The sequence below is a fragment of the Sturnira hondurensis genome, unplaced genomic scaffold (assembly GCF_014824575.4).
Source record: "Sturnira hondurensis isolate 20B ecotype Veracruz unplaced genomic scaffold, ASM1482457v3 Scaffold0001872, whole genome shotgun sequence".
Lineage (NCBI taxonomy): Eukaryota > Metazoa > Chordata > Mammalia > Chiroptera > Phyllostomidae > Sturnira > Sturnira hondurensis.
Genome location: NW_028074503.1, coordinates 40,072,671 through 40,094,022, shown reverse-complemented (window position 1 = coordinate 40,094,022; position 21,352 = coordinate 40,072,671). Strand labels below are relative to the sequence as shown.

At 55.7% G+C, this 21,352-nt stretch overlaps 1 protein-coding gene across 5 annotated transcripts in view; it reads right to left on the bottom strand.

Moving 5' to 3' along the window:
- The window catches only part of ZNF236 (zinc finger protein 236), a 70,109-nt gene that overhangs the window by 29,188 nt on the left and 19,569 nt on the right, over window positions 1-21,352 (bottom strand). For 2 of the 5 annotated variants that reach the window (XM_037035956.1, XM_037035970.1), the window contains exons 5-15: window positions 21,044-21,168; window positions 20,537-20,709; window positions 19,672-19,815; window positions 17,716-17,757; window positions 17,254-17,457; window positions 16,148-16,373; window positions 9,233-9,505; window positions 8,264-8,461; window positions 3,727-3,868; window positions 2,872-3,132; window positions 602-855 (exon numbers count right to left, since the gene is read on the bottom strand). In XM_037035956.1, coding sequence (XP_036891851.1) covers window positions 602-855; window positions 2,872-3,132; window positions 3,727-3,868; window positions 8,264-8,461; window positions 9,233-9,505; window positions 16,148-16,373; window positions 17,254-17,457; window positions 17,716-17,757; window positions 19,672-19,815; window positions 20,537-20,709; window positions 21,044-21,168 — 2,042 coding nt within the window. Of the gene's footprint in view, window positions 1-601; window positions 856-2,871; window positions 3,133-3,726; window positions 3,869-8,263; window positions 8,462-9,232; window positions 9,506-16,147; window positions 16,374-17,253; window positions 17,458-17,715; window positions 17,758-19,671; window positions 19,816-20,536; window positions 20,710-21,043; window positions 21,169-21,352 lie in introns of those variants that run through there. The other 3 variants (XM_037035964.1, XM_037035978.1, XM_037035987.1) reach the window with 3 other exon arrangements.

Sequence of the window (21,352 nt, the reverse complement as noted above, 5' to 3'; positions counted from 1 at the left end):
CGGCGCGGCGGCGGGGCTCTGAGCTCGCAGCCTGCAGTTGCACTGACCACTTGCTGCAAGACTGCGGATGGAGGAAGAACATGGTGGCTTAGGCGCCTGAGGTCCCTGTAGGCCAGGAGCAAACCACTGACATACGGGCAGCAGCCTGTGCCACCACAGAACATTGGGGACCATACCGTCGGGCCCTTTCTGAAAACTGAACACTCTCCTCTGTCACAGCAGTGTCCGGCCTGTCGGCCTCTCTGGGCCGCAGTGGAAAAAGAGGGGTTGTCTTGGGCCACATGTTAATACACAAACACCAACAAAAACAGATGAGCAAAAAAAAAAAATGTTTGAAGTAAATTTACTATTTTGTGTTGGGCCACATTCATTGCCATCCTGAGTTGCATGCAGCCGACAGGCTAGTGTCCCTGCCAATGAAGGGGTGACAGCAGGTGGCAGGAAAGGTGAGGACTGAAGGGCCTGGTCTCTGCAACCCTGTGCACACATGAAACTCTCCCGCACACGCATGGCATGCGCTGTGCCTCAGGCAGGGATGGGGCCACCAGAGGAGTGTGCGGTGGCACTGTGCAGGCCTGCGGGCTCCCCCTCCACCCCGTACCTTCATCGGCCTCCAGAGGCGGCTGTGCCAAGGGCTGGCCCAGCCCCTCATCCTCTGCGCCCACCACGTGCTGCGGCTCCAGGTCGAGCATGGCCTCAGGGTGCGCGGCGACGGCATCCGCCGGCGGCTGCAGCTCGGCGCTCTCAACCTCGACCTGCATCTGCGTGGACACGTGCACGCCCTGCTGGTCCACGGCGCTGTCGTCCAGCGAGGAGGCCTGCTGGTGCTGCTGCAGCTGCTGAGCGAGCTCGTAGCTTCGGGAACCAACCAGACGAACAGTTAGATGCCGAACAGTTAGATGCCGCCAGCGGGGCCGCGCCCAAGGCGGGGCCATGGCTGCGCTTGTCTGTTCAGTTACAAAGTGGGTCCTGCTGAGTAATAACTAAGTCATCAAACCGCACTTTCCCTTTAAATGTTCTCATCCTGAAGTCACCATGGCCATCTCGGCAGACGTGAAATAGTATTGGTGTTTCTGAAGGACAGGAGCGGACCTCGGGGACACAGTGGCAGCATGGGCAGGGGGAGGACAGCACTCCGGGATTCCATGTCAAGAGAAACCAAAAAGTGGCCTGTGTTTCAAAGTAAAACTCAAATTCTGCCGTGAGTTGGTTGCAGAAAAAGGGCCACACAGCATGAAACGTTTACAGACAGAATTCAGTGTCATGAGTGCCCTGGTGTGTGGCCAGGGGACCGAGCCCTACAGCCTGCTGTCTCTCAGCCGGGCCACCAGGTGTGTGGCCACTCTGACTGCCCCAAGACCATTCTGCAGGTCATCACGTCTGTGCTCGACGAACCCTGTCCAGTGCATTTCCATCGAAGTCATCAATGTCTACCGAATTCAGTGAGCTCGTCGAAGGCCTTAAAGATAGCTGAATGATTCTCCGCCGAGCAAGCGGCACATCACCCAGGACAAGAACGCCCTGTCCCACTGAGACACCACGGTCAGACCTGCCCACACTGCCCCCACGTGTGAGCCCAGAATCTTATCAGCCCACCGAGGCCGAACTCCATCAGTCCCAAAGTCTCCTCATTTTCTGGTATCAACAGCAGACACTTTTCAAGGCTTTTACTGAGGAAGGGGGCAGGGGCGTAGGAAGAAACGGTGAGGACTTGGAGCTGCTTGTCACACAGACCACGGTGGCGCTGTGCCGAGAGCACCACATGTCCACCCCAGGCCCCTTGGGGTGAGGCGCACCCTGCACGCGGACAGAAGGCCCTGCCTGTCCCGTGTTGTTTCTGTGGCTTTACCGCGGAGCCTTCCTGACCTGTTTTCAGCCCGAGAGCTGGGCGCCCTCACCTCCCGGCACTCCTCATGAAAGGGCGCTCCGCTCTGACCATGGGCAGGGCCCTACACCCTCCAAGGAACACCAGCTCAGCAGGGACGCACAGCCAGTCTCCAGTGTCAGCTGAGTGCCACAGCCACCTCCCGAAGTCACTGTGGCACCTGTCCCCTGCAGCCACTGTGCCCCTCCCCACAACAAAGGCGGTTCAGCTGAAAATGGCTGAGCCGCTTCCCAGAAGCCCACCCCACAGAGGGTGCATCCTGCAGGGGCCCCCACCAGGTGTGCAGCAGCCACGTGACTCAGTGCCCTGCAGGTGGCATCAGGCAGAGGCCCCGGTGGCAGAGTGCTGTCTGAAAGGAGCTCTCAGGCAGCAGGTCTGCAGCTCTGTCGTGACAAGCCTCTAGCCCTGACTCTCTCGGGCCCCTGGGACGGGCACCCCACCTGGCATCCCTTTGCAGATGAGAGCCTGCACCTTGGCAGGAAGACCCGCTGAATGGGCTCCAGGCCCTGACAAACGCACGGCTGCTGGGTGCACTCGCTCAGCACGGGGGAACCTGAGCACAGTTCGAGGGTGCGTCTCTGACGGCACGCCGCGTCTCTGACGGCACGCCGCGTCTCTGACGGCATGCCACGTCACTGCAGCCACGGGGCTGCCCAGAACCGTTTTCCAGATCTTTACCGGCTCGTTACACCAGGCACAGTCCTACCACCTCATCTGCTCCTTTCAGCGTTAAAAGACAGCTTACAAAGCATTTGGCCCAACACAGGTGACTTGAGAATTACACTCCAAATTAAAATTAAAATTAAAATTAAAAATGCCTGGGGTTCTCCGCAGGCCCTCAGACACGGACATTGGCTCTGTAGGCCGCACACCTCTAACCAGCAGTGGCAACCCAGGATTCACAATCGTTCCCAGAACCGCCCCCCCCCCCCGCCGCCACGCAGGACCCGAGAGGGCGCCCACGCGGGCCCCAGCAGGACACGCACCGGTGGGTCTTCATGTGCTTCTTGCAGTTCAAGGAGGTCTTGAAGGTCTTCTGGCAGTAGGGGCACATGTAGGGCCGCAGGTCATTGTGGATACCCATGTGCCGCCGCAGGCTGCCCCCCGTGGTGAAGGCCCCGTTGCACACCAGGCACTTGAAGGACTTCAGCCCCGTGTGCGTCCTGCCGTGGGCCTTGAGCACCCCTGCGGAGACGAAGCCTCGCCCACACTGGGAGCACTTGAAGGGCTTCTCACCGGTGTGTGACCTGAGAAGAACACCTGCATGGATGACGGCGCCACCGTGGACACGCTGCGCGCGGTGCTCCGGGACTCGGGACGCACTCCCCGCAGGACCCCACCCACGCCACTTTCTCACAGTCGCCGCTCTCCCCACCAGCCAGCAGGGACCGGAGACACCGAGCGCGGCGGCCAGCCTGAGGCCACCACATTGGTCTGCAGGGGGACCAGCCAGATCCAGGCTGCTCTGGGTTCTGTACTCTCTTCTTGATCTGTTTCTCAGGGTCAAGTTTCTACTTTCTCCTCATCATTGCTGGCACCACGAATTAGCCTGAACTCCAGCAAACACACCCCAAAAACTGGTGAAGAGCTTAATTCTAATGAAACCAAGCCAATACTTCTTTGACATGTCCTAGAAATTGCAAATACTCCAGTGTTACAGGAGTGAGTGCAAATAAAACTTGGTGGGAACTTCTGGGTAAAATATCTTAGTCAAGACAATAAAGAATAAACATATAAACCACCACCAGGTATCCAGGGGTCAGATGGGAGTCTGAAACCCCAAGAGCTGGCGCCGCCTCCCCCATACCTGCCCCCGCCCCCTGCGGACAGCACGGCCTTACCGGATGTGCTGCTTGAGGTGGCAGGACTTCTTGTAGGCCCGATGGCAGTAGAAGCACTTGTACGGCCGATCCGCCTCACTCACGAAGTTATTACCAAAATAGCTCTGGAGAAACTGGCTTCTTGGAATGGGCTGGATGAGACCTGCAAACCCACAGAGAGCCGGGAGTAACTCACTGCCAGAGCGACTGCAGCAGGGCAGCTTCGAAGGGCAGCCACTCGGCCCAGAAGACGAAGTCGGCGCAGGCGAGGCGCAGGCCCCGCCGGGGCGCCCCAGCGCCAGCTGAGCTGCCTGGGAACCGGCTCCTTAAAGAGCGCCTCGGGGACGCCCGGCACAGTCGGTGTGAAGCCGATGGTCCTTCCACAGACAGCACCTCTGCCGCCACACCCAGCTCCCTCGGTTCCGGGGACGCCTCCACACACTTTCTACACGAGCATCTGCTGGCACAGAGCTGACATAAGTGTATCTGAAATTAGGGTCATCAAAACTTAAAGCCCTCGTTTGTCCGGGACAAACAAACAAGGCACGACACTACCCTCAGGAGAGAAGTGGCTGGGACGTGCTTTTCGGCTCTGAAGAGGTCACCCTTTCACAGAGGTTCCATCAAAGGGACACCTGCCAGCAGCAAAGTTACTTCCGGCGTGGCTGCCGACTGAGATGTTTGGGTTGGACGTGGGCGGCACGCGACGCTGGTGAGCCCTTGTTTGCGAGGAGCACCCTTGGCCCCGATTAGCCGCCGGTGGCGGGAGCGTCAGGGGCAGCACCCAGGGTCCCCCTCCACGGCAGGCCTCCATCTGCCCGGACCCCACTCGCACGGGTCCTGCCCCCCCCCACCAGCCCACACGCGCGTGCTATTCCCTCCTAAAACCCCCGGCTCTCCCCAGTGCACTCGTACGGGCTCTCTGAGGGCACAGGGCCAAGAGACTCAGAACCATGGAGAGCTCCTCCAGCTGGTCTTCACCAGGCCTGGAGGCCCTGCTTCCCCAAGGTCTCTTCCCCCGACCCCCCTCCCCTCCCTTCTGCTCCCAGGACCAGCCTCTCCCAAACAGAGAGAGAGAGAGAGAGAGGGAGGGAGGGAGGAGGAAGGACAGGAATGGACAGCTCGCCCAGACTGCGCTGCTCAGGCACTGGACCGAAGTCAGCCGACCTGCATGGCTCTGGAAGCTCCTTCCTTTGTCCAAGAGAATTCCGAACCCCACCCCAACCTGGGTGTAATCCCCATGGCACAGCCCACTGGCTGCCAGGCCTGCCCAGGGTCAGGAGTTTCACAGAGCCGGCCCGGGCCCACACACCCACTCCCTGCAGCCTTCACCTGGCCCCGCTCGGCCACTCACTAGAACAGCCTCACCCTCCTGTCCAGCCCACCGCCCGCCCCACACACGCACTCAGCCCAACGAAGACAAGGGCACGCCTGCACCTTGCAGACATGCTGGCCGTGGTGTGCTGGTCCCATGCGCCCAGACTCACCTGCACCCCTCTGCGTGGCTCCTGCCACACACCCACCAGGACCCCAGTCCCCAAGGTGGGTGCCCCTCGACGACCGAGGCACTTTACTCAGGTAAGCTCTGACCTTAAAGCAACAGGCTTAACACCTTTGCTGGCCTCCTTTCACAAACCCCACTGCTAACACTTCCCGGCGGCCTTCCCACGGAGCCCGCTCTGTCTGTCTGTCCACCCACCCACCCATCTGCACAAGCAGCATCACCCTGTCCCTCCAGGTTGGACGGTCTCACTGCTATCTGAGCCACACTGTGACTCAGTTCCAGTCTCCTTTCCCCACCCCGCTGGCCCCACTTCCCGAGCCTGTCACATGGCCACTGATGCTGGCCTGAGCCCACACACACCCTGCTGAGCAGGCCACACACAGGACCAAGCAGACTAATGACCTTGTTCTCAGTGTCCAGAACATTAGGGCTGAAGGCAAGAAGCACACAGAATTCAGACCCGGGTGGTCCGCCCACGGCCTCTGATGGACCCTCTGCTGCGCCTCAGGAGCCCCGTGCAGTCCAGGGAGAGGACAGGAGACTGCGAGAATGTCCTCCCACAGGGCCCCTGACACGGGGGGGGGGGGAGGAATTCGTCCTCTCGTGGCTGAGCTCACAGCATGAGATGCAAAGGCTCCCGGAAGCAGACCGGCGCGGATGCCCTCCGGCAGTCTACGCCAGCAGCCCCCCCAACCCCCAGACCCTGGGAACCGTGACTCCCAGATTCGGCCAGGAGAGCTGACTGGCGGCTCCCTCCTGACCCAAACGCAATGGACAGTTTCCCAGAAAAACACCAGGAGACAAACTTGAAAACCCTCCTCCCACAACTATAGTGAGTAACGAAAACGCACAGTGTAAGTAGCTTCACCTGCTTTGTTAGACAAGAGACGCACTAAAAAGCAACAAGAAAAGCAAAGAAAGTAATTTCAAGCAATCAGTTACACAAAATCACAGCAGTAAGTGAAATAGGTGAAATTCAGAGGTGACTTCCAGAAAGTGAAAGCCCTCCGATGACGAATGTCTTCTCTGTTTCACAGGGAAAAACGAGGCACTGCCCAGAGAACACAGAACTGCTTCTGCTGTTTGCCGCATCCGAAAGGACGAAGAACAAGGCCTTGGGGGAGGGGAGCCCTTCAAAAGCTGACCAGCGGGTCAGAGCCGAGACCAGCGATGAACACCCAGGGTGCTGGGCACCTCTCCCCCTAGGGCGCTGCGCTGAGGATGCGCAGCCCTCTGAGGGCGGGCCGCAAGCCGCCCCCACGACCCGGAGGCCGCCTGGCTCAGCGCTGTGAGAGCTTGCACAGCACTGCTGGCTCGTGCCCCGCCGCCTGGGACGCACCTTGCTTGCAGCCCCCGGGGCGGAGAGGGGGCTGTCTGGCCACTGCCCCAGGCCCCACAGCTCTGAACCCCCTCCCTGCTGTGTGACCCCCCGGGACCCTGGGGCAGGATCCCCCTCCAGCCACCTACCTCAGCAGCAAGCTCCCCCAACTCTGTCTGCCGGTCTCTGGGACCTGCATCCCCACCGTCAACAACTCTGCAGAGCCTATACAGTTCATCGCCTCCTCCCCACCGCAGTGTCTCCGGCTGCCTGCTGCCCCAAGGCTCTGGGTCTCATCCAGAGGACCCTCCTCCAAGGCTGAGGGGCCCTGGCTCAGGGCCAGGGGTGCCCCTCTGTCCCCAGGCTGTCTTCCCTCCCCTGCCCACCCAGCCACCTGCACTCTAGGGGTCGAACCCCTCATCCAATCCCCTGCCGAGCACTCGCCTGCAACCATTTCAAAGATCACTGGAAGGAAAGCCAGAGGCCCCACACCTCCTGGAAAAGACTGAGCACCCATTTGCTGTGCACGCAAACAAGAGTCTGTCTGCCACAGGCTCAAGTGGGACCCACCAGCCATCCACCCGGTAGGTGACTACTCGTCCCTTTCGCAGCTTTCCACGGGCGTTACCTACGACGTCGCCCCCTGCCACCCTTTGGACAACCAGAGGAATTTGCCGCGCCAGTGTGCACTGGGCACTCGGTGCGCTCGCCGGAGGTTCCCCTGGCCTCTGACTGCACTGTCACAGCACAGGACCAACCTCCACGGGCTCCCGAGACACACTCTCTGGGGTGGCGGCCAGGCACGTTTTGAAACAGACCCCAGATGACTCGGAGCCTGTGGCAAGGGGTGGGAGCCCCCCCCCTTGGACTATTAGAAGTAAAACAACAGACTTTGGCTTTCAGATGCTTTGTTTTCCAACTCCGAGAACGTTACAGACACTAAGTTCTATTAACGAGTCGGGCTAATTACAAGGTCTCCATCTCTGAGGAACAAAAAGGAGGATTCACTGGCAGGCGTGACGGGCCCGTCCCCGCCCCAAAGAATCTGCAGAGCCGGGGCGCAGCGCTCACGCGGCGCAGGGGTCCGGACCGGAAGTCCAGAAACCCACGGGCTTTTCAAACAGTTCATGGCACACTGAAAGAAGCTGGCAGTTGGAGGGTAACCTCCAAGCATGAGGGACAATGCTAGAGCTGTCACATAAGTGCTCCACCCATGCTAACCTTTCAGGAAGGACACAGAGCACTGAACACGGACCACGGTAAAGATGAAATGCACACCTGGTGCGAATGGACACTGCAGGGTCGCCCTCAGCAGCGGGGCGCTGGCCACCACCTGCTCTGAACGATCAAATCCCCTAAGAATCACAGTTCCTGGGAAACTCCAAGAGTAAAGCTACACAAACGGCAACCTAGTACACACAGGTAAGACTTTTAAGATAAAAATAGCAAAGGACACTGTGTGCTCCATGCAATGGACACCTGTCCACTGTCCATCTTTGAGCTATCTGCTCAGGAAGAAGTGCTTCTACAGTGAGCACAGGAATGCTGACGCCTCCACTTACGCCCATTTCCCTTCCCGCCCAGAAACCAGGTCCAAGCTGCCACAGTGCGGCATGCTGGCCCACAGAACCCAACAGTGCTTTCCAAGAAGCCCACTCACCCCACACCCAACCCATGGGACAGTGGCGATGACTGAATCTTGTCCCCGTGGCAAGACCCCGAGGAGAGCACCTCACCTGCGTCGGTGATGAGGATCGGCTCCTGCAAGGGGATGTCAGGGACGGGGGCACTGGCCTTGCGGACCTTGGCCGGCTTCCGCTGGTGCCTCATCTTCCTCAGCTCGGAGTGCTTAAAGTGGGAAGCTACGTGAGTTTTCCTGTGGCCTGAGGTCCGGAATTTTTTGTCACAGTGAGGACAAGCAAAGGGCCTGACTCCTAATAAAAATAAAAGCACACTGAAGTCATTTCAAGGAAATACTTCTTAACAATTAACACCAACACAGACTTCCAGTATTTCGAAGCAACACATCGATAGTCGATGTGTTGTTTCATGCTTTCATTTCCTTGCTATTACAAATGAGTTGTTTTTCCTTGTTTGCATACAGTTAATGTTATAGGTACTAAGAAGTGCAGTATGAAAATGTTAAATTAAGAAAACACATTTATTACTTACAGGACAAAGTAAAATGGGCAGAATACCAGCAACCTTACACACATTAAAGCATGTGAGCTGCTCTCTCCCTCCAGCCGCCCTCTGTCCCCAGCAGCCGCAGGAGGGTCGGGCCCTGGGGGCAGCTGCGCCCGGCAGGGTCCGGCTTTCGGAACACAAGCTCTTCTTAATTGTAACGGTGCTGCCACTGGTGGTGATGGTCCTGGAATCCTCCTAACAACCCTCTACTATCACTTTCCTTCTGAAGGAAATTTCCTTTTACAACTTTATTGGTAAATGAAAGTGCAGATTCCAGGACCAGCACCGGCACGTGGGCGTCCTCTGCCAAGACCTACCTCGGGCCTCACCAGCCGGGGCGCCCACGAACCCAGATCACGGAGGTAAGCACGGGCCTGGCGAGGCTCAGCAGGGCGACATCGCACCCTGCTGGACCGTAGGCCCGCCCACCAGTGCGGAAGTCAGCGCTGGTGGGGCCCCGCCCCGCAGCCCCCAATCTGCGTGCGTGCGTGCGTGCGTGGTCCAGCCCGCCCCCGCACCTGTGTGCAGGCGGATGTGCACTTTGAGGCTCCCGGAGGTGGAGAAGCTCTTCAGGCAGTACTGGCACTGGAAGGCCTTGATGCCCGTGTGCGTCTTGATGTGCGCAGTCAGCGTGCTCTTCACCGCGAAGGCGCGGAAGCACTGCGGGCACTTGAAGGGCTTCTCGTGCGTGTGGATGCGGATGTGTCGTACCAGGTCGCTGGGCTTCCGGAACTCCTTGGTGCAGTAGGGACACACGTGCCAGCGGACCCCGTTCTCCTCGCGGATGGAGCCTGCAGCGCAATGACACAGACGCCGTGAGGGCCAGACAGCCAGGCGCTCGGTGCCCGCCCAGGGTTGCGCTAACACAGCTCTGCGCAACCCGAAAAACCCGGACGCTCTTTGCCAGACCGGGAGCTACACGGTCAGTGGCGGAGAAGGTAGAGATTTCCATAATCACTGCAATTAGCGAGACCTGTGATATAATCCTACAGGAAATCCCAACAGTCCCCAAAACACAAGTTGTGCCACGTGCGAGACAAGTACGCACACACTGCACAGGCAGCTGATGGGACCACGACAGCTGGCTGCAGCCTCGAGCCAGAGAAACCGGGAGTTAGAAACGGGCCATCCAGGGCCCCGAAGTTGACTCAAAGGACAGGGGGGGAAGGAAGAACGCTGGACTGTTTCAGTCTCCTTGAGACCACCAATCAGAGAAATGCAAGTGCCAGTATTCCGAAAGGGAAGTCGCATGCTGGGAAAGGCAGTCTATAAACAGTTCAGACAAAGTAGGGTGTGTGCAGACAAGCTCATGAAAGATGCTTTTGTACCTCTAAACATCATTCAACTTCGAATCAGGGTCAAGTATTCCTATTGGGGAAAAAATCACAAGCAGAACTTATGGAAATGTAATAGCAAGTTACTTCTGAAGTATAAAAATTTAAAAATGAAGTTCAGCAGAATCACTTTATTCTAGATTGGATGTCCTCGTGCACCATTAAGTAGACACGCACGGTCCTGCGGAGTCCCCCTGAGGCCTGTGCTGTGCGGATGACGTGCACCAGAGCTTCTTCACTCTGGCCTGGGCACAGCAAGTCCTCCCTAAGGTCAACGGGTTCTTGGAAACTGTGACTTGAAACAAAATGCCGGGTAAGGAAGCCAAGTGTACTCTAAGCTAATGGATACAAAGAGTTCAGTTCCTACAGCGTTTTTCTGGTCAGGAAAACCTCACCCAACTTCCAAATGAAGGCCCCAAACACTGTACTATTAAAGAGTGAGAGTAATGTGAGCTAGCACACATTTTTTAAAAACTGACAGAAACAAGGAAGATGATTCTTCTCCACCCTGAGGATTCCTGCTTCGGGTTGAAAGGGGCCGACCGAGGCTCTGCCGGAGGTCATGGGCAGCTGCCCTGCCCGCCCCCCACCACAAAGCCAGCACACCAGAGCTAGCTAGCTCCGATGGGGACAGCAGGGGTGAACATGCGCACCCCAGGGGCACAGCTGGCAGGGCAGCCTGGAGACGAGAGAGGGCATGGTCTCCTGAGAAACGCACACAGACGATGGGCCTGGCCGGAATCCATTTTTTTCCTCCTCAGCATTATAACAAAATGGCATTATTCCAGGATCTGCTGTACGGGCAGTTTTAGAGGGCAAAGGAAATTCTGGCGTTTCCTCCCCCTCGCAGCCAGTAAATACCAGAAATTCTCCTCTGTGCACATGACTGTAAGCAAAGAAAATGTATATTCCTGCACATAATGCTCTTGGCAAGACTAACATCGGTTAGGAAAAAGAATAAAAAATGACGTTTTTTCTAAAAAAGCAGTGACACAATGGAAACAAAACACGAGCCAGGAGGAGAAAGAAAAAAAAAAGGAAACGAGGGAAATGGTTTCAAAAGAAAGACAGACATTTAGTTTATGGTCATACTGCTTCCATTAACGGAGACTAGGATTTAAGACCACTTAAAACTAACAAGTAAAATTCAATGCAGAGAAGTGGAATTATTACCTAAAGATCTTACAACAAATCAAAAAGCAAGGTATAACAAGGTGAGAGGGAACTATAAAATCTGTTAGCTAAAATTAGGAGTTCACCCTGAAAAATCAGAGTTTTTCCAAACAATGGAAATGAAAATCCTTAATGACATAAGATGACAGGAGACGACTGTCATCAGGGTCTAATCTCAAGTCTGGCCTGCACCCAAACCTTGGGACACTGTTTGGCCCGCCCAGCGTCCCAAGGCAACAGAAGCCAGGCCGGGCCCTTGACCAACTGGGGACCCGACAGCAGGCCCACGCCCCCAGGGGCCCTCCCCGACCCTGGGCAGCAGCTTTACTCTCAGGTGCAGTGACCACGAGTAACAGGAGGTCTGTGTCATCACTGTTTAGATAGAATGCCTTTTACTAAAATCCAACATCTAGTCTTAACTTTAAAAAAATTGTCTAAAAACAGGAGGAGGTGAATAAAACATCTCAATACACTTAGCAGAAAAATACTCAAAGCAATCCCATCAAAGTCAGGAAAAACGCCACTATCATTGCCATTTATCATGTTTAGAGATGCTAGCCAATGAAATTAGACAACAGACACGTATCGTATAAACAGTAAGAGGTAAAATTACTCTTCATAAATGATCTGATATGGACCTAAAAAACACTAAATCTCAGAAAGAGACCCATGTTTTAATACATGGAAGTCAATATCCTTCCTATCTACAAACTAAATCCAGAGGAAAATTTAAAAACACTACTAAAATACGTGAATGGCGGGTAAAGAAAAGTACGCACCGTAGTCTTTGGCACAAAGACTAAAATGAGTTCAGCATCAATTCTCCCTGATTAAATCACTTACGTACAAACACCAATAGGACTTTGTTTAGAACTACAGTTGTGGAAATTTAGCTGACAATTCTAAAGTACATGTGAAAAAATAAATATGTGAAAAGAGTCAAAATAAAATTTTAAAATACAGTGAGAAGGGACTGGGCTCCCACCTTACGAAAGCATGCTGCAACGCTAAAGCCATTTGGAACTGGGGTGCACCAATAAACACGCCGGTGAGAGAGGAAGGGTCAAGGCCAGAGAGACCCTGGCCATTTTGAGAGGGGGACACGCAATACCAGTGGCTTTGCATGACCGTGGGACAAGCACAGCATAAACAAACAGTGTGTGCAGCTGGCTGCCCACCTAAAACACGGAATCAAGTTGAGTCCAAGACTGAGTTAAATTCTGGTACAAATACTGATGCTGGCGCAGGTGAAGAAAGGCCGGTGCCTCTAGCAGCCCGTGTCACCATGCTGCCACCCTTGCCGGCCCCGAGCTGCCCCTCACAGCAGGACCGTCTGCCTGGAGGGAGAAGAGTCCTGCCCCCGCAATTGCCCCAGAGCACACGCCTGCAGCCTTGGCGCCCAGGAGGCCCCCGGAGCACCTGCCCGATGACCAGGTGCAGCAGCACTGCTGCAGGGCCCTGTGACTGCAGAGTCCTGCCTCTGCTTCGTGCAGCCGGTACGTGCTGCCCGACCAGCAGAAGCAGAGGACAGCCCGCTCCCTGGGGAGGGTCAGTCTGCTTCCTGCCAATGGTCCTGCAGTGCCAGGGCTGGAGAACGCCACTGTCACCCGCAGGCAGAGGTGAAAGCTGGAAGAATGGGGGGACGTGACAGACCAGTGGGTGTGCTGGTTAGTTCAGGGCTGCAGCGCCTCCACACCTGTCCCAGCACCTGGGAACACCTGGACCTGGCAGGTGCACGTCGAGGACCACTTCCGCTGCATGCATAGGGTCACTGGAAGCCGTGTATCGTGAACGGCCCGAACGTGTCCAGTATCTTCAAGGAGAACATCTGCCCTGTGCAGGGAGGTCTAGCACGCGCTCCAGTAGCCTGATGTCAGAGTTCTTAAAAATGACCTAAAGGCGCCCTGACTGGTGGGGCTCAGCGGGGTTGGGCGTCGTCCTGCAACTGAAGGTCACCAGTTCAATTCCCATTCAGGGCAGATGTCTGGGTTGCAGGCCCAGTCCAGGCAGAGGCGTATGTGAGAGGCAACCAACCAATGTTCCTCTTGCACATCTATGTTTTGCTCCCTCTCTTTTTCTTCCCTTCCCCCATCTCTAAGAAAAAATAACGAAGTCTTCTTTTAAAAAATGAACTTCCAGAGAGCAACGCCTGGGGACCGAGCTTCCTGCGCCCACTCAGCATCAGGAGTGCCAGCTAGTGCTTCACAAAGAAGCAGTTTTCTATGCCACTCACATGGGTCTTCTGAACACTCCTGGGAGCCACCTCAGTGCACGTACTGGAATTCTTCTGTACGTCGGGAGTGATTTCCCCAAGTGCTGGTACATGGACAAGACAAGTTGGTTGCCAATTCAAATTATTCTGTATGAAAATGCTGCTAAACCTACAGCAGAGTTATACTGGTGCCTTCATTTCTGTTCTTTCAAACTTCAACTCAAGACCTTTATCAAGACCAGAGCTGACCCTGGCTGGTGTGCCTCAGTGGATTGAGCACCCATCTGTGAACCCAAGGGTACCCAGTTCAATTCCCAGTCAGAGCACACGCCTGGTTTGCAGGCCAGGTCCTCAGTAGGGGGCGCCCAGGAGGCAACTATACACTGATGTGTCGCTCCTCCTCTCCCTCCCTTCCCCTCTCTAAAAATAAATAAGTTCTTTTAGAAAAAGACCAAAGCTATAGAAAATAGTATATTTTTTAAATTACTAATATAAAATGTTTGAAAATGTTAATTTTATCTGTGCAGACGCAAAGTATGGGGAAATATAACAAACAAAACTATTTTGGCCCTGGCTGGTGTGGCTCAGTGGATTGAGCACAGGCCTGCGAACCAGAGTATCGCGGTTTGATTCCCAGTCAGGGCACATGCCTGGGTTGCAGGCCGGTTCCCTGCAGGCCAACTCCCAGCAGGGGACACACGAAAGGCAACCATACATTGATGTTTCTCTCCCTCTCCTTCCCCTCTAAACATAAATAAATAAATAAAATATTTAAAAAAAAAACTATTTTGTAAATTGCAATTACATTTCTTTAAATTATTACACCACCAACTGATTTATGAATGACTGAATGACTTCATAAATTACCTGATTTAAAAGTACCGATGGATTTAAAAGCACCAATGTTACACATTTTTTATTAAAAAGTATATTTTACAAAGTAAAATTGAAAAAATATTGGCCAAATTAAAAAATGTGTCATAAAGAAAAATAAAGGGAAAAAGAAATGAAAAAGTAGTGCAATTTAATCTACAAAGCCATACACAACCCCCGCCAAAACCCACCTCACAAACAGCGCATGGTGATGAGCAGAGGGAAAGGGGGCGCCGGGCAGACAGAAGAGGGTAAAGGGCAGACAAATGGTGATGGGAGGAGACTCGCCTTGGGCTGGTGAACACGCAACGCACTGATGATGTGCGTGGTAGACTATCATAGAACTGCACCCCGAGACCTATGTAACTCCACTAACCAGTGCTGCCCAGTCAATTTTAAAAAAGTAATAAAACAGAGTCACCAAAACTTGCTCGGCACTGTGCACATGTACTTTAGCTTATACAAAACTGTTTTGTGTGACCCCCAGAGACTCTGGAAGCACACCACTTTGAAACCCCTGTGCTCGGTGCAGAAGGTTGGGGAGGGACACTCAGGGGGACGGCCACCCGCTGTCCTCAGTATGAGGGGCCTCTGCCACCTGGGTCTCCAGAAACTGGGGTCTGGCCCTGCACCTGCAGTGGGCCGGGGTTGGCAGCCACGCTGAGCCTTCGCAGAGGCTCTAGCCCAGAAGTACAGGCAGCAGCCATGGTGACGCCCACGGGAGGCTCTGCACTGGCTGTGGGTGTCCATCCTCTGACAGGCGCAGGCAGGGGGGGCAGACAGTCGTAACACTGCCCCCGGGACCTGTGGGGCCGTGGGGCCCAGCACCTGTGGGGGTGGGAGGCAGGGCAGACCAGGGAGGAGGCAGAGCCGCAGGGCTCTGTGAGGTGAGAAAGTGGTTTCACAACTTCATGTTAACAGCGAGGAAATTCACTCTCGGGAGGGTAAATGGAGATGAGAGGTCACTCCACTCCGGGCAGCAAGAAAGCCCTTGCTCCCCAGACACCTGGGGAGGGCAGAACAGTTCGGGTCACTATGAAAATATGTTGACAGGAACGCTTCTGCCCAAGGACAGGAACCCATCTCACTGGAGGGAGATGTGGTGACCCTAACCCCACACACAGATACAGGCCGAGCGAGCAGGGAATCGGAAAGAACAGAAGTGACTCCCACTGCTCAGCCGTCAGGGGTACCCCAGGGCTGAGAAGGTGGCCCTCTGCAGGGAGGGCACACTGAAGGCAGCTGAAGTGACCAACCAGCAGGCCGTGCGTGGCAGGGAACGAAGAGGAGGGGAGAAGGAAGGCATTCCTGACGCAGAACAGCCTGGGCGGCACCAGCAGGGGCCTCACGACTGCCAGGTGGGCCTGCCCCCAGGAGCGGGGTGGGGAGGGTGGCCGCCCATGGGGCTGGTTCTAGAGACTCCAAGGCCAAGACACAACGGTGGGTGGAGGGAAAGGGCCAAGAGCAGAGGGGCTGCACTTCACAGGCCTGCCGCGGTGGCACCGTCACCAAAGAAGGAAGGGAAGAGGTGCGAGGCGGCGACGGCAGCACAGCCAGGAGGCATGGCAGCTGCGGGGCGAGGAGGCCGGTGACAGCCTGGTCAAGCATCAGGGTGAGCCAGGGGAGACTGGGCGCACAGGAAGAAGGCACCCAAGGGGAAGAGGTGGTTTATCAACTTCATCTCATGGTTTTAATGTCAAACAGCAAACAAACGCTACTAGGTAGGCTTTAGCAGGACGTTCAAAAACCATCACCTTCAGAAGGGAAAAAAAAGGTGTGTTTCTCCCGAAAACAAGCACCGTGCCACCCAGACCTCTAAAGATCAAAGCCCGCTGAATTACCAGGCAGAAAGGGCGATTTCTTCTTTATAAGCTTCTTCTCCCTTCTGCCCAGCTTCTCTGGGCCCTCCTGCTCTTTCTCCGGCTCTGCATCTGCAGGGGCCGCTGGCTCACTAGGCTCGTCGGGAAGGCCCGGGTCCTGGCCCGGCCCGGCAGTCTTGGCGTGGGTGGTGTCGCTGGGGTGTGCTGCAGCTGGAATTGAAGACAGCCCACTGTTTTCTAAGGCTTGCTGAGACAGAAAAAACTCGAAGGTTAGGAGATCCGACGCCCGCACCGCTCCGAGCAGCCTCCCCACAGAGCACTAGCACTACGTGGAGGCACAGTCCGCACTGCCCAGCAGTCCCCGTGCGCAGCACACTCCGTTTGGGGACTGACGCATCCCTTCCGGCACCTGACATCTCGCCCCCGCCTGGACAGAGTACGTCGAGTATTCCGTGTCCGAATTACAGAATTGAAACGAAACTGACTTTCACACGTGTGACCTCGGGTTTAAGCTGCACTGGGTTTACCCTTAAGGCTTAAGACGTCGGGTGTCATGCTCCCCAACTACCTTGTCCCCACCAAGGGAGAGAAGAGGCTGGTTTGTACACTAAGGACACGACCAGGGAGGAGGAGGAGCAAGGCCGTCTGCTTGGAAATGAAGGCTGGACATGAGGCCAGACGTGGGGCTGGGTAGTCAGACCCAGGAAGGGGAGGGCTCGGTTCCCCAGCCCTGCCTCCTCCAGTCCCCACCCCTCGTCCCCCTGGTCCCCAGCGTGCACACGGGGTGCACACAGCGCACACAGGCACGAACACAGCACTGACTCCGAGAGTCACAGCATAGCTTCGAGCAGCAGTGACACGTCTCCGTCAGCAGGGACAGGCACGGGGAAGTTCGGAAGAGCCCGCTCAAGTAAATTCACTCACAGAGAAAAAATTAGGGGTTTAACATTTAAAAAGTGTTTAGCTTAACAATCGCTTAGAATTCTGCCCCGTCCGTAAGTAACGAAACACGCCCATCTTGTGGCACAAACACGTATGTAATCAGGGTGCGTATGACACCCCCACTTGTCGCTCTGTCACGCCCCGGGGTCTGACAGGCGCGGGCGGAGCGGGGAAGTGCACCTCACCTGGAGGATGTCCTGGCTGATGCCCACGGTGATGCTGAGCTGCTGGCCAGGCTGCGGGGCCTGGCTGGGCTCGGCCGGCCCGGGGTCCGAGAGCTCCAGCAGCTGCTGGATGACGTCGGTCACCGCCTGTGAGTCCGGCTGGCTCGGGCCGGACACAGCCTGGGCTTCTGTCTGCTGGAGAGGCAGAGTCTGAAACAGCGTGGCCTGAAACGCAGCAATACTTTCATTAACAGCATGAACAAATGACTTGGTGTTCACTTCATTAAAAAAAAAAACTGGCACATTTGCTGTGTGAGCATGAAAATCTAACCCTCTTCCAGACACATTTTAAACAAACGCCTCACTAATTTGTATGTTTGGCCCCGCACTGGCCCTTAGAAGAACACATCCCATAACGTCCTACTAGAGCTTCTGAAAGTCTCTGAAGCGCAGGCAGGTCAAGATGGGGTGAAGCACACCAACCTCAGACGCTGTGAGCCCATCGGCACGAAAGGGTGAAAGGAGCTACAAAAGAAACGAAAGAAGAAGAAACGGGTGTGACTAGAAATACAAAAACTTCCAGACAACAGGGCCCTGGCGGGGAACGGTGAGGCACGGCTGCAGACAGAGCTGGCCTGACCCCTCAGACACTCAGGCACCCACAACGCCAGGCCAAAGAGATGCTGGGGAGCAGGGCCGCGAGGACCGACCCCGTGTGATCTGTGGCAGCGGGCCCAGGACAGGACACGTCTGCCCAAACCTACTCAGCACCCAGCACAGCGAGTGGCCTCACCCCTACCACGCACCGGCGTTCACCCACAGCTGTAGCGAAGGCCCCCGGCCACAGGAGGGGTGAGCAGCGGGGGAGAGTATGGATGTCTCTGTGCTTCCCACTGTTTTCTGCAGACCTAAACCTGCTCTTAAAAATGAAGCCTATTAACTCAGCAAGTAAAGACCCTGGGAGAAACGCTCAGGACCATTAACCCCTTGTCTCCCTCCACTGACGGCGGTGAGGCATTTACCTTTAGGCAAAAAAAAGGACTGGGGGTGAGGGGACCGACTCGAAGAGAAAGAAAAACCAGTGAAAACTGGGGAGAGCTGGACACCCTGTGGCCCGCTGAGCCCCAGACAACACTCAGAGTCAGAGTCCCTTCTGCTGCGCCTCCGGGGACCCCAACCCCCCAAACCCGGACCCAACGAAACATCTGAAAAGGGAGCAGGGGGATGTGACCCCGGGCAGGGGACTCAGAGGGGAAGGGACTTTTCAAAGGAAAATGCTAATTCGTTTTGGAGGAAAGTGCGCCAGACTGGAAGAGCACGAAGCAGAGCTCCCAGAGAGTAAAACTTGTACTAGCGAAAAACAGCAATAAGGAAACCATAAGGTGAAGCTGGAGAAAACCACCATCAAAAGAAGAGCAAGAAGACCCAGAGTTAGAACGGCAAGGCGCAGAAAGGAGAGCCGAAGAGCCAGCAGGGGAGACGGCGCCGGCCCGAAGCATGGCCGCCAGACACTGTCCCAGAGAAGAGAAAGGAGGCCGAGCCCAGGTGCCCACCCCCTGCACTGCATTCTCAGATATTTATCACGAGCATAAATGTCAAAAGTTATCTGGGTTATCATTCCTGGTTAATCACTAAATCTACACATTCGATTTGCATATTGCCAAAAGAAATGGTGAAAACTCTTTAATACTTGGTCGATTTACACACCGAGAATTCTATTAAAACTTACTCGGTTCAAAGCAGAATTTTAAGACTTGATGGCCAGGCCCTAATTATTCTCCAGTTCAGGACTCATTCAGGACACCCTCCAGAGGGAGAGAGAGCTTAAGGGCCACTCCACCTGCACGCTCTGCTCTGGGAGAAAAGGGAGGGGAGACGGGGGCAGGCCTGTGCCCAGTGCTCAGAATGAGCCCGCAGGACAGGAGGCCCCTGTGCGGGCGGCGCGGGGTGGGGACAGCTGATGGGGCTGAGCTACAGAGTCCTACAGAAATGAGAACGGAAGTGTGTGTGTCTGAAGTCACACAGTTTAGTTTCCCAAAATCCAGTCTCAGGAAAAAGTATCCCTGTCACCTTACGGAGAAACGTATCTTAAAAGGACACTTGATTTTTAAATGGTAATACCATGGTAAAGAATATTCCCTAATAGTCCCCCCTAAATTGCAGGAATTGCAATGTTATAAATTAGTGGTTCTATCTGTCTCATTTGTATTAGGTCAGGAGACAGTCCATAAATCAGGACCATCAAACACCACCCTAAAACTTAAGACTGGTTTCTTTTCACTAATTAAAAAGAAGCAAACCGCACAGCCCCACAGAAAAGCTCCAAGCACCTCCAGGGTACCAAGCAACACTGTAAGTGACAGGTCATCTCAAAGGTCGTAACTGAGAGGACAGATTTCGGGAAAGGAACGCCCTCCCACCAGTCGGCTGTGGACTCACCGTGAGGACGTGCGCCGTCTCCGCGGAGCCCACGGCACTCTGGGGCCCGCCCATGTGCATCTTGCTGATGTGTGTGTTCAGGCTCCCTAGGCTTTTGAACACGCAGCTGCATTCTGTGCAGTTGTAGGTAGGGCCATTCTTGACCTTAAGAAATCAAAGAGAAAAACAATTCTTTACACCTGATTATTAGATAAAAACATTTTAACTAGGGCACATCCTAATCGACTGTTGCACTAAAGATGACAGAAATAACCCGGCCCTCCAACGCTCCTCTTCCTCCACAGTAGCGGGTTCCAGCTCCAATGCCCGCGCTCTTTAATTACCGTGGGAGAGCAGCCAGCACGAGAGTCACTGAGCATCCCAGGCGCCCTCTGTGGGTGCTGGTTCCACCGTGGAAAGAGTTCGCCCTCGTTACGGCTCAGGAACAAGAACACGTCTGAGGTGTGTTCTCAGTGTCCTGAGGGTGAGCCCACGGCCCTGAGCCTCTGAGCAGCGTTTGTGGGACAGAGCAGACAAGTCGGGAGCACAGCCACATGGGGGTGAGTCTGTCCCCACCTGCACGGTCCTGCCAAGGCTCGGCCCGGCGTGGCCGCGAGCACAGGAACGCGCAGGGCAGGCGGCACACAGGGAGCACCAGACCCCAGGGTGCCATCAGCCCCCCTGCGTCACCGCGTGAGGACGGCTGCCTCGAACCCACCTTCGGTCTACTCCTACCTGATGCCTTGTGAACAGCCAAGTGCAAGGCCTTAGACGTGCCCAGGACTGAGTACTATTTAGCCTCATCTTTAGGGGGGGCGTCCGGGGGCTCACCGGCTGCAGCCCCTGGCCTGTGCACACCGGCCCCACAGGCCCCGGGCAGGCTCACCTCTGAGTGCACGCGCTGCACGTGGGACTGCAGGTTCCCCTTCTGAGAAAAGGCGGCAGGACAGAAGGCACAGGCGTGGGGCTTTTCACCCGTGTGCTTGATCATGTGCGTCTGCAGCGCCCCCTTCTGGTTAAAGGCCTTCCCACACTCGCTGCACTTGAAGGGCCTTTCCCCTAGAGGGAGGAAAACCCACGGACACAATCCTTACCGCACGGACTCCGCTACCCAGACTCGGGACCCCAACCCTCCCTTCGGCCAGAACGTGCCCCATGACGGTGCACTCATATGTCCAACACCTACCCCGAATCTCGAAATTCACACCCGGGTTAGACAGCAAACTAGGGAAAAGCCAGGCGTCCAGGTGCGCCTGGCGGGCCCCCAGGCATGCCTCCGGTTAGACAGCAAACTAGGGAAAAGCCAGGCGTCCAGGTGCGCCTGGCGGGCCCCCAGGCATGCCTCCTTTCCTGTGGGCCGCCCCGCCCACCGCCCAGGGAGCGCACCACGCACCTGTGTGTATCCTAACGTGCCGCGTGAGCTGACTCGGCTTCTGAAACGTCTTCCCGCAGTGCGGACACGAGTAGGTGAATCCACTCCTGTCGACGTTGCGGTTGTACGACCTGGTGCTGGACATCCTAGCACAACACAGGGTGCTCAGGAAGTCGTCTGCCTGTGTGACACCCTGGACAGGGAAGTTCTTCCACAGGGCCAGCCGACAGTCATGAACTTGACTGAGCGAAAGTCGACCCCCTCCCCACCCCCTCCAGCAGGTCTCCAATACCACAAAAACTTGCTGTCCACACATGCAACACGAGAGGG